A 16,814-nucleotide genomic window follows, 5' to 3' on the forward strand; every position below is an offset into this window, starting at 1 on the left:
AGCATGGAAGTGTAAGCCGAATAAACCCTTTCCTCCCCAACTTGCTTCTTGGTCATGATGTTTGTGCAGGAATAGAAACCCTGACTAAGACAGGCGCAAACCTTCACTATCAAGGCTGGACGAGGCAACCCCATAGAAGGGTCCCAAGTGCAGGCAAAAAGAGCAAGAGACCCCCCCCCATTCTTGCTGTTAGGGGTCCCACAAGAACTCAAGCTACAAAACCATAATGTATATGCAGAAGACCTAGCTCAGGGCCATACAGTTCATGACTGTCACTTCAGTCTCTTTGAGTCCCTATGAGCCCTGCTTAGTTGATTCTGTGTGCCATGTTCTTGACCCCTCTGGCTCATAGGTGTTTTCCTTCCTCTCTTTTTTGGGGGTTCCCCTGGTTTCACCCCGTGTTTGGCTGTACCCATTAGTTCTTATAACTCTACCAGCTTATTGCTCATGCATGAGACCATCAGGCTCAAATAGCTGGTAAGAGGAAAGCAAGGAAACAAAACCACACAATTAGTTGGTACTTGGGTGCAAAATAATTAGTGGAGACTAAAAATGCATAGAGGAAACCGTATCAGCGAACTGCTGCTACGTAACAAACCACGCCAAAACCAAAGAAGTAACCTTTTAATTTGTCCACAAATGTAGAGTAGCCCCACTTGCATGATGGAGCCACTGATGGACAAGAAGGTATTGGCTTAGCTACTTTTTTTAAGATTTATTTTATGTGCGTGAGTACACTGTCATTGTCTTCAGACACACCAGAAGAGTGCAGTGGATCCCAATACAGATGGTTGTGAGCCACCATGTGGTTGCTGGGAATTGAACTCTGGACCTCTGGAAGAACAGTCAGTGCCCTTAATTGCTGAGCCATCTCTCCAGCCCCTCAGCTTTTTTTTTTTTTTTTAAGGGTTGGTCCAGAAGCCCAAAGTACCATTTTCACTATTATCACGTGGGTCAATTACAATGAGAAGACTCAAAAAATGAGCTCAGAAACAACTCTCAAAAGTGTCAAAAACCACTGGTGTCATCATTTTAAAGATCTGTTAATGTGTATGTGTGTGCAGTGCCCTTGGAAGCCCAGGGAAAGACAATGGATCTCCCAAATGGGAGTTACAGGCAGCTGTGATACCACAGTGAATCTGGTCAGTTTCAGGAACTTCCTGAAGAAAGTTTGGTTTACTTCTCATATTAATGACCAGAATAGAATGCAGCCATGCATATAGGATTATATATATATATAATTGGTGATTGATGGGGAATTATATATATATATATATATATATAAATAAATAAATAATTGGTGATTGATGGGGAAGGCTCCAATCCATTCCCACATAGAGATACCCCTGGGCTGGTGGTCCTGGGTTCTGTAAGAAAGCAGACTGGGCAAGTCAGTAAATCAGTAAGCAGCAGTCCTCCACGGCCTCTGTAACAGCTCCTACCTCCAGGTTCCCGCTCTGACTTCTTTCAATGATGAGTGACATGCAAGTGTAAGCAGGGTAAATCCTTTCCTCCCCAACTTACTTTTGTTCTTGGTGTTTCATCACAGCAATACCAACCCTAAGAGATTGGGGTCAGTGTGGCGATGGGGAAGTCTGCGCGAGTGAAGTTCTGAGTGAATGTGTATTTTTATATGGATACAGCCTGCTGAGGACCACAAGGCCAATTCATTGGCCCATGGAAAACTGGCAAGACTTTTCTCTGGAGTCTGAGTGTCTATGGAAGACTGAGTGTTTGCAAAGACTAGCAACCATTACTTCCTCCTCCTGGATGCTTATAGTCTTAGACTGCAGGCCTCCAGACATCTCCTTTGAGACTAGTTGACATCCCCTTCGTGCTGTATCCAATACATATCCACAGGTTCCAGTGGTAGTGATAGCGTTATTGAACCCCATCTGATCCCAGCCTCACTGTGTGACTATGTGTACGCCTGTCCTTTCTTTACTCCCTCCCTAGCCAGGGTTCCAGGGCTCAAGCTACACGGGTCACAGAAGGTTAGCTAACAACTTATTATTATAAATTACTACTACTCTCACTCATATTTTTTTGTTTTGTTTTTACGAGACAGGTTTCTCTGTATAGTCCTGGCTGTCCTGGAACTCACTTTGTAGACCAGGCTGGCCTCAAACTCAGAAATCCACCTGCCTCTGCCTCCCGAGTGCTGGGATTGAAGACATGCGCCACCATGCCCAGCTTACTCTCACTCATTATTATTAGTGTTCTCACTCAACCTGTCTTTAGACAACCATAAAAATGCAAGAAAAACAATGTGATAATCTAAGCAGTACAATAGGAGAGCTTACTGGAGTTTCATGTGCTCCTCTCAGCATCACAAATTATAACCGTCTTATAAACAGGGAATGATTAGCACCAGAAATCACGGGGACCCGAAATGGGCTCAAAGTCTATTCAAAGCGTGAGTTCTACTACACTGTTCTGGCTCCACCGTTCCTTCTGTTTTGCTTTTACAACTTCATCTCATCCCGAATTCACGATTTAAGTCTGCAAAAACTACCGAACAATAAAAAAACATACTACGAATCTACTTGCAAAACTACATGGAAAGAAGATCAGAACACTTTTTAGACAAGAGAACTCCTAAAATTGCAGTTTGTCCTAGTTTCCTGTCAAGGACAGCTAGTAACTCCAAAATAGACACGGCCCGTTTCTCATTGTTTCCATCTGTCAACCTTGTAGAAATGAGGGCACGAGGGGGCAAACTCCAACTGTGGAATTCCACTGCTTATTAAATTTATAATATGTGCCTAGTGGAAGAGTAAAATAATGCCTTGCCAAGAGAATCTTCTGACTTCAGAAGGTGCTGGGAACAAACCCTGGTTCTCTGGGAGAGCAGCCAGTGTTTTTCACCAGAGTCACGTCCCAGCCCCAGTAAGCAGTACTTTTAAAGTGTACCCACATGGTGGTTTACAACCATCTCTAACTCCTATTCCAGGGGATCTGTGTGCTCACAGGACACACACAGAGATAAAACATGCACATGAGATAGTCATAACTGTTTTCTAAATGTGGTTATTTACAGCGCCCAGTACACATCACACCATCCCAAGCCCTACCTTTGCCCAAGTGGTTAGATCTGGTGGAGATGGTGGAGACCAAAGCAAGATGGCTTCATTTAAACACACTTACTCATGAGGGTCCCTCCTGAAAATGACTGGAGGTCAGAGAGTAGACTATGCCACCTCAGAATAGTCTGTGGTATGTATTGAGCTGATAGTATTTTGGGAAACTGCAATCATGAGAGAACTCGAGAGGTGTTTTTCCTTTTTTTAATACACAAGTTGAAAATCTGTATACCTGTATATTTACAATTGGCAGTTTTATGTACCAAAGGGCTCCCCAGACAATGTCTACAAGACCACCTTTATTCATTATAGCTTTCTCTGCTCTTCTAGTTTCTAGGAGACCTAAGCCCTGTTCTGTAGATGAGGGTGGGATCTAAGCACCAATTTTCTGACAGTCTCAGATTTTGTGGGATTCTTATATTTATATGGACAACAGACTTTGGTTCTTCTAGTGATCCAGTTGGTGCCAGTTTAATTTGTAGTCCAGTCAAAGTCTGTAGAAGGGCTGTCTCCGAGTCTGGTCCTAGAACAGACATTTTTAAGCTCCAGAAGCAGCAGAATGGGTGATGTTATAGAATCCATAGGCCCTTCCCAGGGAGAAGTCACTCCATCTCTTAGAGATTAATAAAGGGAAAGCTCCTTTAACCTAGGCCGTCCTGCCTGCCTGGCAGAATTATGCTAAGAGATTCAGACTGCTGCTTTTGCTAAATTCTACCTAGTAGTTTTCCTAAGCAAGTTTATTTACATCAATTTCTCATTCCCATTTTCTCCTATAGAAGACCTCTTATGCTAAAACCTTTATAAAGCTTACCTTGTGTATTATTCGCGCAGTAAGGTATTTACCGGGCAAATCTTTTACACATCATCAGTTATTGAGACTTAAAAACTATACAGGTTCATAAAATTTACAAGGATAATACATAAGTGGATGCACATACAAACAAGGCCTAAGGCGGATACAGAAACAAGGAGACAAAGCTTGCCAGGCCTGGGAGTTGTAGAGAGCTTACCTGGCATTCATGAGACCTTGCATCCAATCCCCAATGCTCTAAAAACACAAGTTTTGTTGTTGTGAGAGGTAGTAACTTGTCAGCCCCTATGACGGGGAAAAAAGGGCACACATCAGCCTTATTTAATGAGAAATTCTAAGAGTCCAGAATTTTTGTTTTCTCCCCATATCATCTAATATAGGATCCCAGGGCCAATCTGACGAAGGCCAAGAATCAGGGTTGGTGGAACCAGCCACTGTAGGTAATTAGCTATACAAATGTTATTTGGGTTGTTTGTTGTTGGCGCTGCCTAAAATTGCTTCATACCCAAGGAGCTGTAAAAATAGCTCCTTACGTAGAAGGGAAGATGCTCCGTGGTATCCACATTTACCTGGCAAGCACAGGCTTCTCTCAGATCCTCCGCTGCCAGGTCCACCTGTCACCAATTGCCATGGAGGCAGATATTGTTTCACTGGCACTAACAGAGCTGGCTTCATAGGTGAGCATGCTTCCAAGTCTGTCTCCTGCTTCATGGTGGGGTAGCTCAATGCACTGGGGTGTGATGGTGGCATTAGCCAGGTTTCCTACATGGGTGGGTAACAAGGCCTAGAGCAAGAGAAGCATCCTGACCCTGAGGTATCCATGGAGGATTTAACTGTCACCAACTTGGATGACAGACACACCACCATACTTTACTATGTGACATGTGTAGTCCTGTCGGAACGCTTGGTGCTGCTCTCCGAGGCTCCCTGAACCCTAGGCCAGTCATGAACAGATGACCCAGACCATGCTCAAGACCATCAACACCCAGCCATGCACATAGCCACCAAGGCTGTGCTGTCTTGATAGTACCACTTGCATCCCAGTGGACTCTGGAGATAGGGTCATCCACATTGCTCATCCACAGGGACTATATCCTTCCTTATGTGATCCTGATGGACAAGACCTTCTAGACTACTCATGAAGCTCCTGAGCAAGCTACAGCCTCACCACGGCCAACTGTTAACATCGACGGGAACCTGTGCCATGTTGCCCGGGACTTCCCATAAGTCATGCCTGCTGCTGCATCCTTCTCCCGGGAGAAGAGTTAGGAGCTGCCCGATGGCCAGGTCACTGTTACTGGCGAGAACCAACTCTACTGCCCCCCGGGGTTCTTCCACCTTTCTTTCTGGGTGTGGAATACGATGAGCTTCCCTTCCCTTCCATCTCTGCCCCCCAGGGATTTTCCACCTTTCTTTCTGGGTGTGGAATACGATGAGCTTCCCTTCCCTTCCATCTCTGCCCCCCAGGGATTTTCCACCTTTCTTTCTGGGTGTGGAATACGATGAGCTTCCCTTCCCTTCCATCTCTGCCCCCCAGGGATTTTCCACCTTTCTTTCTGGGTGTGGAATACAATGAGCTTCCCTTCCATTCCATCTCTAAGTGGGATGTCGATGTCAGCAAAGACTTCAGTGCCAACCCAGTGCTGTCTGTCTGGTGGTAACCCCATGAACTCAGCACTGGTTACTACAAGATGCAGATCACTGCCCTGGCTTCCAGTACCATGAAAATCAACATCCTTGCTCCCCCAGTACACGTGTGGATGGACAGGTGCACCTTAGGCTTACTGTCCATCTTCCGGGAGGTACATACAGCTCACCAAGGAAGAACACAAGGAATATGGCCCTTCCTCTGTGCACTGCAAATGATTTTAGGTGGACAGGGATGGAGCTATACCACACCTTTTCTTAACAAAACATATGCAGAACTGAGACAACTTTGGTCTTTTTGTCAATAGTAAATATACAAAAAATTTCTTTTTCTTGATGCTTTTGACTCGGGATTTAAAAACTGGAATGGTGAAGGTAACAGCAACTGCTTTACAATGTGCCTGAGGACTTTGATTGTATTTATTTTTGTTGCTGCTGCTATATGAAGTCTCTTTTCCTCTCCAACCCAGAAAGGAGGATAGCCTGGTTCATTCTGAGTCCATGCAAGGGAGGCAATTACTTTTGTGTAAATTATAAACTGTAAAAAATATTATCCACCTTAATATTTTGTTTTTATTTTTGAATTGACAGCCATCATACCAAGTCCCCAAAGTCTATTTCTCCAACTTGAGATGTATGGAGGCTTTTAGTCTCTCTGGGATTGAGTTGTATTGTCAAGGCAACCAGGGCTTGCCTGTTCTTAAACTTGAGACCAGTTTAGTAATAAATATATTCACCTTACCAACAAGAAAGGAAGACTGGCTGGCCTGACCCTTTAGCCCTTCCAAAAGGGACCAAAAAGGGGTGTGAGTGTGACCCTAGCAAGGACTACAAGCATGAGATATGACTGGAAAAAGTGAAATAAAAAAAGGAGTCTTAGGAAATCTCTCTACACGCCAGCCCACATGACTTAAACATATGCAAGGGTAAGGCATCGTCATCTACGTACCTAAACGTCAAACCAATCCCTACCTTTTCCCTCTCCCCAAAATACAAGATACAAGGTGCTGCACTAATTCCAGCAGTTAGATGAAAACACAGGTAAGAAGATTTTGGATTCAATCATCAGAGTACCAATTTAAATGATTTTTGTAAACATTTTGATAAAGGCCACATGACACTTGTCATATTGTTCAAATGCCTAGTGGCAGGACTCCCGATGAGACCAAACAGGTCACATAAACCCAATAAGACACTGTAGAGATACAGCCAATGTGACTAAATCCGAAACGGAGCACACGAAGGACCTCGTGTATAATACAAACCAGCTTAATAAATAAAGGAGACATAGGTGCCTGGCTCTGGGAGGAGGTTTGGTTCCAGTGACCTGTTCAGAGTCTTCTCTGAGACTCTACTGCCACTTCCACTTGCGCAAGTCTAATGGTGCGGCCATGAAGTTTGTAACCATCCTGCCGAACTAATGCCACGGTGCCAGGCTGCACCCCAACACCTGCTGGCATGTGACAGATGAGTTCATGCTCATGAGGGTCGTATTTGTCACCGATGGGTGTCATTTTCTCTAGGCCATGCTTGGTAAACACGCTTTTCAGTTTGGCTTCTAGCAGGGACAGCCCTTGGAAGACTTTTTCCAGAGTGAGCTTGTGGTCCTCAGGTTCAGCTCCTTCTGCACAGCACTTGGCAGTCTTCTCCAAAATGTCTGCCACCTCCACCAGGTCCTTGCAGAAGCTCTGGATCCCTACACAGAAACCAAACACACGGCTGAGAACAATGCTGACCTCAGGGGCAGAATCTGGAGAAGGCCCAGGGTAGTGGCTGGTACACTTTATTCCTAGCATTTCTGAGAGGGGGAAGGTCGTCATACAGGACTCGGGGACTCAGCTTAAGCATCCCAGCTCCACCGACAAGTCAGTGCCGTTTTTGCAAAGTGTGTCCTTTTGGAGACAGCCAGCTATCTCCGGGAATCCTACTGGGAAACTGGGAAATTACAACTTGACTAAGTAAGTCTACGTAAACAGACTAAAAACAGGTTTATCTGAGTTGTGCAGGGGCCATTCTCAAGAGGTAAGATAGGAAGATTTCATTGGGAGGCCATGGGTTGGGAATACCAAACAGAAAAAACATTATGCTAAAGCTGCCAAGAGCCACTTGTTCTTGAGGCTGGCTAGATAGGAAGGTATGGCACACCTGTAGCTGAGGCGAGTTTCCTTCCTATGGACAGTGACCTAGACTAACCACATGTAAGCAATAGAAAAACACTGACTGAGGGATCTGAGAAAGCTGACCAGAACATGGCAGGCTAGAGGAGCAAGGAACAGTGGGAACCTGACTGGAGCTAGTCCAACAGCAGTGGTATTAGCCTGTGCCTGCTGACTTACAGGCATGCACCCGGGCCCATAAGGAAGGAATGGACCCGAGTGCCACGTGAAGCAGTGTGGCATCATCCAGTGTAGAGTAGGAGGGGGCAGGAGAGAGAGGATGAGCAGAGGTGCTTCAGAAAAACAAGCCCCGACCGAGAGCGGACTGTGGGTTTTCAGAGCTGCCTATCATGCTCAAGCCCGCCGCTCTGAGCATGTGTGAGTGCTCGGCCACTGAGCTGCATCTCCAGCCCTCTGGCACAAGTGTGAGAGCAGCAAGCTTCTGTGCTGACCTGTGTGCTGCCAGGGGAGACCTTGCTTCTAAGTCAGTGAAGCAGTGGAAATCTGGCTAAACAGAGCCCAAGTTCTCCTTGCTACACCAAGGCCCAGTGTCTGACTGCATTCTCAGCATTGCATTAGGATTATTTTGTGTGTGCTGTGTATATATGCTTTCCTGTGTGTGCACACCGGTAAAGTCACCACAGGTCAACACTGGATGATTTGCTCTCGGGTTTTCACAGTCTTCTATTGGGCAAAGAGCTGGACATTTCAGCCAAACCGAGTGCTCTGTGAGCCTGTCTCCTCCCACAGCACTGGGGTTAGTGACACGTCTGACCTTCTTTTTCATATGAGTTCTGGGTATCCCAACTGAGCCCTTCAGGCTTGCAAAGAAATTACCCACTGAACCATCTCCTCAGTTCCAATTTATTACATTATTTTAATAGGTAGTAATCTCTTGGAAAAAAGAATCTTGTGACCAAGAAGAGAGACTACAAAATTAAACTATGCATGCAAGGAGGTGAGACAGTTGTCATGATTTATCTGTTAAAAATGCTCTACTTTCTGCCAGGCACAGTAGTTCACCATCTTTGGGAGGCAGAGACAGACAGGACTCTCTGTTAAGTTCCAAGGCCAGCCTCAAACTGGTCTACATAGAGGGTTCCAGAATAAGCAGGGCTACATAGGAGACCCTGTCTCAAAAGACAAAAACAAAAAACCAAAAACCCACTGTACATTTCTTTTCTCTTCATGAGCATCCAAAAACCCTTTGGCTTCCTAAGTATCTCTGGTCACCAGAAGAAATTCCCTCTGCTAATGACTGTTATGGACTCTTTGGCTAGATACATTTTAGGATAATAAACTGGTTAGCAGTTGCTAACATGAGTTTGTTCCCAGATATCTTACCATTTGTTTCTTGAGTAAACTGATAATAACTAGCTCTAACTCAAAGCTTGACTTCTGGTGTCCATCCGTCTTGCTCATCAAGCAGGTGGAACATCAGAAATTCTCCCATTGCTAAAACTGTGCTATTTGCAACAGACATTTCCTTAACTCAGCAGCCAACAACTGTCTTCTGTAAAATGCCACACGGGAAGCATTTTAGGCTTTGTGGGACAAGAGGCAAAAAGGCAAGGACTTTATGTTCTGTAGGTAAAGAGAAAACAAGCTTATATGGATTAAAAAAAAAATCATGACATTTAAAACTGTAAATATTACCTGGCTATGGTTTGCTGAGCCTTGCTATAGGTAGGGGTAGGTGTGTGTGTGTGTGTGTCTGTCTGTCTGTCTGTCTGTCTGTCTCTCATTTTAGCTTCCTTCAGGCTGTTCTATAAATCACCAACTTGCAGAGTACTGACAGCAACTAAGAATTCTTGTTCATAGCAGTGCAGACTTTCCCTGTGGTTACAGACCAATGCTGCTTACAGCAAGCAAACTTTAGCGTCCCTGGTTATGCACTGTTCTTTGAATTCTCCTTTGAATGTCTTAAAGATTCACTAGTTTATTTTTGACAGAAATGGTTGTGTACAGACTAAAATGTTAGACATTTACTAATTGTACATGCTTAGAAAAGCAAAGGCCAGCATTATCATAGCGATGGTTAACATGACATTATTCCCATGAACAGCAGAGAAAGTCTGTGGGGAGGAAGTCTGTGGGAGGAGGAACGAGATCAGTTAAAGACTCAGGCATATTTCCACTTACTCTCAGTTTACAAAGGTCCCCTTCAACCAAACTTACTCATTTGTGAATCATCCCTTACCAAATATCTTCGCGTCTTCCACACATCTCTGGGTTCTTCTCCTTATGTTTTCACAATCAGCGACAGCTCTCTGGTATCTCAGCTAAACATCAAAAGCAAAATCAAAGGATGAGAAACCACCCGGAAAGAATGCTTTTACTTTATAAATTTCATGCTTCTAACAGTGACATGGCTCTCAGCATGTACAAAGGCTCCAATAAAAACCAATAGTGTGAAGCTGTCTGCTCTCCAAGCTACCAAAGAGGCAATCTACTTACTCTTCAGTGGCTTGTAAGTAATTCTGACTAGCTTCAGCCCATCACTTTCAAGTTCATTATTCAGAGAAAAGTTTCCAATTTAGGCAACACTGCCAAGCTTTCCTTCATTAATCTGAACTCTAATATGCCTTAGTAAGTTTGAAAACCCATCACCCATTTCCAGGCAGTTCTCAGCCGGTTTAGTTCTCTTCTCGCTTGTAATCCCTGGTTTCTTTAACTGCTCTCCTAAGACACGGTTCCCAGCACCCTTTGGTCCTGAGGGGCGCTGTTCTGCTTTGTAATCCTTCTGCTTTATTGGTTTCTTCTCAAAGTGCTCAGTCTTGACCGTGTCCAGGAAGTCAGACGCCATCTGACTAGGAGAGTACAAAGAGCCAACACACCCAACAAATATTTACTCTCTATCACCTGACTGGCACCACACGCATCACCTTTACCTTGGCAAGCCATCAGCTATCTAAATGCTGGATACAAGAGGGAGCCAAAAGGAGGCACATCCTTAGCCATGAGGCACTTTAAAAACCACAGACCTTTTTTCTTTTTTTGGCCTAATGGGCCCAGTGGAGGAAGAGGTTAAAGAGCCATTTTAGAGGAAAATTTATTTTGAAAAAAGACACACACACAACACTTCGCTTGAACATTTAAACCCAGAGAAGAGACATAAACAAACAAATGATATAAAGTCTACTACTCACTGTTAAATCCTGGACTTCCTTTTCCAGTTTAACAGCTTTGAGCCTTAAGGCCTGCTCAGCAAGGGAGGGTCCCAGTCCATCAGGAGGGTCCTCAGAACTGCAGTCTTCCCCAGCAGTTCTTTGGGTGGCAGTGCTGAATGGGTGTAGCCATCCCCTAAGAGGGTGGGGCCGGGCAGCGGCACACAAATGCAAAACCACAACGGTTAGTGCCCAAAGCACCCACACTGACACTCTCCACAGTTTCCAATCAGTCTTATCCACAAACGAAGTCCTTCCTAGGCATTTTTCTGCTTCATCTGCCTCAGGTTTTTAATTACCCAGTACCTGAAACACGACTAGATTTTAAAGTGGTCTTAAAAGCAGTAGCTTTTTTTTTTTTTTTTGGTTTTTCGAGATAGGGTTTCTCTGTATAGCTCTGGCTGTCTTGGAACTCACTCTGTAGACCAGGCTAGCCTCGAACTCAGAAATCCGCCTGCCTCTGCCTCCCGAGTGCTGGGATTAAAGGCGTGCGCCACCACGCCCGGCAAAAGCAGTAGCTTTAAGGTGAGAAAAACAGCCCAGCAGTTAAGAGCACTGGCTGTTCTCCCAGAAGACCTGGATTCAATTCCACGCATTCCATATGGCAGCGCACAACCACCTGTAACTCCAGTTCTCGAGGATCTCAATGCCTTTTGGCTTCTGTGGGCAGCAGACATGCAGGTGGTGTACAGACATAATGTAGGCAAAACTCTCATACACTTAAAGTTTATCAGTATGTAGTGGTCGTCATGCCATGGAATTTACCATTTAAACTGTACAACTGAAACATTTTTACTATGTCTAAAATCATGATGTCAGAATATCTTTGTCACCGTAAAAACAAGGTCTGTCCTTAGTATATCACTTACCATCTCCTCTTAAATCGTTTGCCCCAGGTAAGCCTGACAGTATTGTGTTCTACAGACATGTCTTTTATGGACGCTTAGTGTCAACAAAACCATAACAGATGGTCACTTAGATAGACGCAGCTTCTCACTTAGAATGTGTTTCAGAGTCATTCATGTTTTTGTGATACAGATAAAAATACTAACAAGTTTTTTTTTTTTTTTTAATTAAAAAGAATAGGGATACAGTGAATTAACTGACAAGTAGAAAATATTAGGTTACACAGGAATTTAGGCTGAGACAGGGAGATCAAGGGGATAGGTCTAGTTAATCTCCCCTGTAGGAGCAGTCATTAAGTCATAAATATCCAGAGGGGAGAAGCCACGGTGGACATCTTCTGCACACACTGTCAAAACTCACTCAGTCCCCAGAGGAAGGCTTTGCCATGACCCTGAACCTCACAAAAGGAAGGCGGCTTTGCCATTCCTCCATGGGCCTGAGGCTCCGGGGTCTTTGACATGGTCAGCTGATGTCGCCACAGTCACTATGGACTTTAATCTCTCTCAGGGTTTTCTCTTTTCCCTACATCTCCATTTTGTATTTCTCAATGTTCAGGATGAATTTTCACTCCTGGTCCAGTGGCAGTTTGCTGCGGTACTCAGCACCAGACAGACAGCAGTAAAGCTGCCATCTTTTTTTTTTTTAAAGATTTATTTATTTATTATATGTAAGTACATTGTAGCTGTCTTCAGACACTCCAGAAGAGGGAGTCAGATCTCGTTATGGATGGTTGTGAGCCACCATGTGGTTGCTGGGATTTGAACTCCGGACCTTCAGAAGAGCAGTCGGGTGCTCTTACCCACTAAGCCATCTCACCAGCCCAAAGCTGCCATCTTTTGCTGTTCGCCTTTTGGCTACTCCATGCTAGTGCTCCCACCCTGTCCCTTTGGGCTGCCTTCTTGCACTCAGGTGCTACAGAAGCCTTGTGGGCATCTGTCTTGGCCTCCTCATGTCTGGAGACAGGCTCTTCATTGGATCCATGGACCTTTACAGGCCTCGAAGGCACCCAAAGTGGCTGATCTGCACCTTCAGGAAAAACACAAACATATCCTCACCCCCACATTAGCACAGGCCAGATCATTCTCCTGCCATGACGTCTTCCCATATAGCACCTTAGGTTTTACTACTCTGTCCTTTGGTGACCAGTGTCATTCTGCGCAGTGAGGTTATCTACTATACAATTAAATATTTTAATGTAAACAAGGCCTTGTTTAGGTAACTGGGTCGGGGTATAGCTCTACCCTTTTAGCTGTTTGCTGTTTGAGACATCTGTGGGATCTTTCTACAATAGCCTGTCCCTGGGGGTTGTAAGGATGCCTGTGTTGTGAGCTGGTTTATGTTGGGCACAAAAGTTTTTAATGCAGAAGATGTATAAAAGGGAATTATTTGCCACCTAAAGATGCTGTGGATAGCTCAAAATGGCAAATGCTGCAGTGCAGTGAGCAGTGTGGTACGCTCTGCAGCCTCCTGTGTGGAGAGAGGCATGAACAATCTGAGAATCGGTATCAGCATTAAACATGCACAAACTATTTCCCAAAGGAAGTTACATGAGTAACAGCCATCTGCCAGAGAGCTCTGTGACGTAACCCCCTGGGGTTAACACTTCATGTGCGACAGGCGGAAAAGGACCCCAGTGGGTGCCCTGCTTAACCCCTTCCCTAGCCAGTCCTGTGCAGATGGCGATTTACTGTATAAAGAGGCGGCATTTAGACGGTACAAGCATGACTAAGGGCTTGTATTAAGGCAGACTACGCAGCAGTAGGGAAGCAGAGCAGGGATCCTGAGACCAAGGCGTTTCTCGTACACTACCTTCAGCCAATGGCAGAGGGAGACCTCAGTGTCACCAAATATGACAAACACAGCAAGAGTTCTGGGTCCTACATAAAAGACCGTGTAACTTTTGATCCAGGCTTGTAGCGCCTCCAAGGCTTGCATTATTCTGACTACAGGGGTGTTGTCACTGTGAACACTGATGGGAAAAGAAGAAATGGCCCAGCAGCAGGCGATGGCAGTCCTGCTGCAGGGATCCACTGCCCTCTTGTGGCTCGTAAACTCTGTAACTGCCTCCATTTATCCCATTTCTTTCTTTCTTTTTTTACAACAAAGATTGGGTGTTCTGGGGACTACTAGACTATTCTGTGTTTGGCCTGTAATTGTTTTCCACCAAAGCAATAGTTGCAGTGAATACCCCATCGGATGCTGCAAAATGGCCAATTATCTACAGACCAGTTTCTCTGATAGTCAAGTGGTCTAGGAGAAAAAATTTCCATCACAGGTGTGTGCCTAGTAGTACTGACTGGGGCTGCTAGTGAAAACAGCCTGTCAAGGACTACCTAGCATTGATGGGGCTGCAATGTTTTTACCCTGACTTCACGGTTTCTCAAAATCTCTAAGTACTGAAATATAACTGCCTATCTCTAGAATCTATGTATCCCATACTTCTTATACTCAACACTTAGACTTGGGTAAGTGAAATAATATCGCACAGCTAATGAAATGGCTAAGGTCCCAACAATGGGGACATATACTCAGGAACTGCTTCCAGGATTCCTTTGGGGAACTTTCACACAGGCTTTTTAAGAAAGGACATTCCCACAAGCCATTGCCTTGCCAAGGACATTTGATTGCACAAGCACAAAACATAGTCACCCCCAAAAGGAAACATGTGACTTGTGAAGAGGCATGATGACATTTAACATTTACATGGGCATAAATGAGCCTAGATCTTTCCCATTCTCGCCACCTAAATGAAAAAGAAAGAAACACCTCTCCTTGTAGCTCCCCTATCAACTGGCCAGGGAAAGAGGCAAACTTTCTGCTCCTGACTTCCTCCACAATAAACTTTCCTTGCAATAAAACTATGTGTGTGTACCTGTCCTTGGCTTCTATGGGCATAGGGAAGTGAGGCCTTGCATCTGGTATTACTAAAATAGTTCAGTTTACATAGGAATGTAGCCTAGGACCTTGTTCAGAGCAGATCCTGGAGTGTGGCAGTCCTGACTTCGAATTTAACCCCCTCCTGGATCCTGGTAATTATTTCAAGTGAAAAAACTACCAAGAGTTCTTTAAAACAAGCAGTTCATTACTTACAGGAACAGGGATGTACTGGACGGTGGTCACTGAGATGGCAGAAATTTAAGCAAAGGTTTAAGGGGGTGGGGGGGCGTGGGGTAGAAGTCTGCTTTAAAGAGAACATTCTAGGCAGAGTGCAGAGCTAGCTTGAAGATACAGGTGAGAGAATTTTCATCTCCCAGACTTTTCAGGCCGGTCTAGAATTTTATGATGGTTTGATATCCAATTCTACATGGTTCCAAATATTTGGCTCAGAAAATATGGTTATTATAGATATGTCTGGAGCAAATTACATATGGTCAAAGACCATCCGTCCTAGAAAACTACATTTATCCTGGATAAACAGAGAGCTGGTCAAAACAGGGCCAATTTAAAGAGAAAAGTCATTGCTCAGAACAGTTCCTCCTTCAGATGAAACTAATGTTTATTTCCTTACCTTACCCAACAAACTGCCAAAGGTTTGAAAACAAACCGCCCTGCCCTAAGCAACAAATCCAACATCTCACAGCTTTGGTATGTCGGGTGTTAGGTCAGGTGCATTAAGATTTTTCTTTTTAAAAAAAGGAGTGATAAATGGCCATGCAAATTTCCTGGATTTCCCCACAGCTAATTTACAAGTCAGAGTTCTCTAACTCACAGTCAGTCTTTTTATTCATTCTCAGGAATGAACTAACACAAAACACCTGTTGGTGAATCACTACTGGTTCCTCGACTGGGTAACTTCCTTAAGGTTTAGGTCTGGAGGAGTTAGCAAATTTCCCCTAAATTCCAGTCTCCTCAACTACTAAACATGAAATAGTAAAAAGAACTAACCCTAGTTCTGCAGCCCACTGACGACAATGGTCATTTAAAGTATCCCTAAGACTGATGGATGGCTGATACGGGAACCCATCTAGTACCTTCCTTTTACACTCGGGTAAAGAACGCCCCTGAGAAGGTGGAAAGACTGCCTGCCCTAAAACCACATGGGGTCCGGCTAAGATCCCTAAGACATCCATCGCTGCAAGAAACAGGTGATACATCCATCCCTGCAAGAATGACAAGCAGGGGCTAGGAAAGAGTTCGTCTGCTGATTCAGTCATGCCTGGGGTTCCCCCTCCTGGGACATGGCCTGGGATCCAGTCATCTTCCAAGGTAGGGGAAAGCGCGCCTATGGGCCTCAGCCTCCCTTGCAAGAGCCGCGGCGTGGACGCCGGGTCATGGGACCTGCAGGAGGCCGGTCCTCTGCGCAGTCCAGCTAACCGTCGCTTTCTTTCCCAGGGCTGCCCATCGCCGCGCTCCCGCCGCCGCCTGCCCGGCCCCGCCGCCCCTCTTACCTGCTCTCTGACACAGCCCCCGAGGCCAGGAGGCGCTGCAGCCGCTGCACCGCCCACAACGAACGCGCCGCCATGTTCCAGAGTAGAGCGCCCACACTACGCCTGCGCACTCGAGCCAAGCCGAGAGTCCCGCCCTCCGAAAAACCACGCCCCCCAGCAGGCACAGGACTTCCGGTTTCCTGTGCGCTACTCTGCTCTTCCGGGCATGGCGCTACTCTGCTGGCCGGTGGTGGATGTAGGCGTGAGGACGCTTGTCTCTAGAGGCTCGTAGTAGGTGTGGGGTTCCCGGTGAGTGCAGTGGGTCCTCGCCTCATCCTCGAGAAGCGATCGCGCGGTAGATGTAAAATGTGGCCAATGCGTAAAGGAGAAGGGCACGGCGCTGCGAAAGTTTAGGGCCGAGGAGATGGCTCCCCGGGCCAAGTCGCTGGCCGCCGAGCCTCAACATCGTGGGTTCGATCCTGGGACCCACTTGGGGAGATCCGACTTCCTCAACACGTCCCCTGACTTCACTACGACCTCAGTCGTCTACGCGCCACGCACATACAAAACCGCAAAGGACAGACTTAGAGTACAAGCCGAATACTGATGGATGAAAAGTGGAAGTTGTTCAGGGAGTAACGTCCTTTGTAAAGAAAGAGCCAGTGAAGAGGGATAGT

At 45.5% G+C, this 16,814-nt stretch overlaps 1 protein-coding gene across 1 annotated transcript; it reads right to left on the reverse strand.

The window, feature by feature from the left end:
• Positions 1–3,273: 3,273 nt before the first annotated feature.
• Positions 3,274–16,245, reverse strand: Grpel2 (GrpE like 2, mitochondrial). Its single transcript, XM_021150616.2, has 4 exons — positions 16,159–16,245; positions 10,847–11,000; positions 9,898–9,979; positions 3,274–7,237 (listed from the first exon to the last, which is right to left on the reverse strand). Exons 1-4 carry the CDS (start codon positions 16,230–16,232, stop codon positions 6,873–6,875), a joined length of 675 nt encoding a protein of 224 aa, XP_021006275.1. The 5' UTR covers positions 16,233–16,245; the 3' UTR covers positions 3,274–6,872.
• Between the last annotated feature and the right edge of the window lie 569 nt (positions 16,246–16,814).

The sequence above is a fragment of the Mus caroli genome, chromosome 18 (assembly GCF_900094665.2).
Source record: "Mus caroli chromosome 18, CAROLI_EIJ_v1.1, whole genome shotgun sequence".
NCBI lineage: Eukaryota > Metazoa > Chordata > Mammalia > Rodentia > Muridae > Mus > Mus caroli.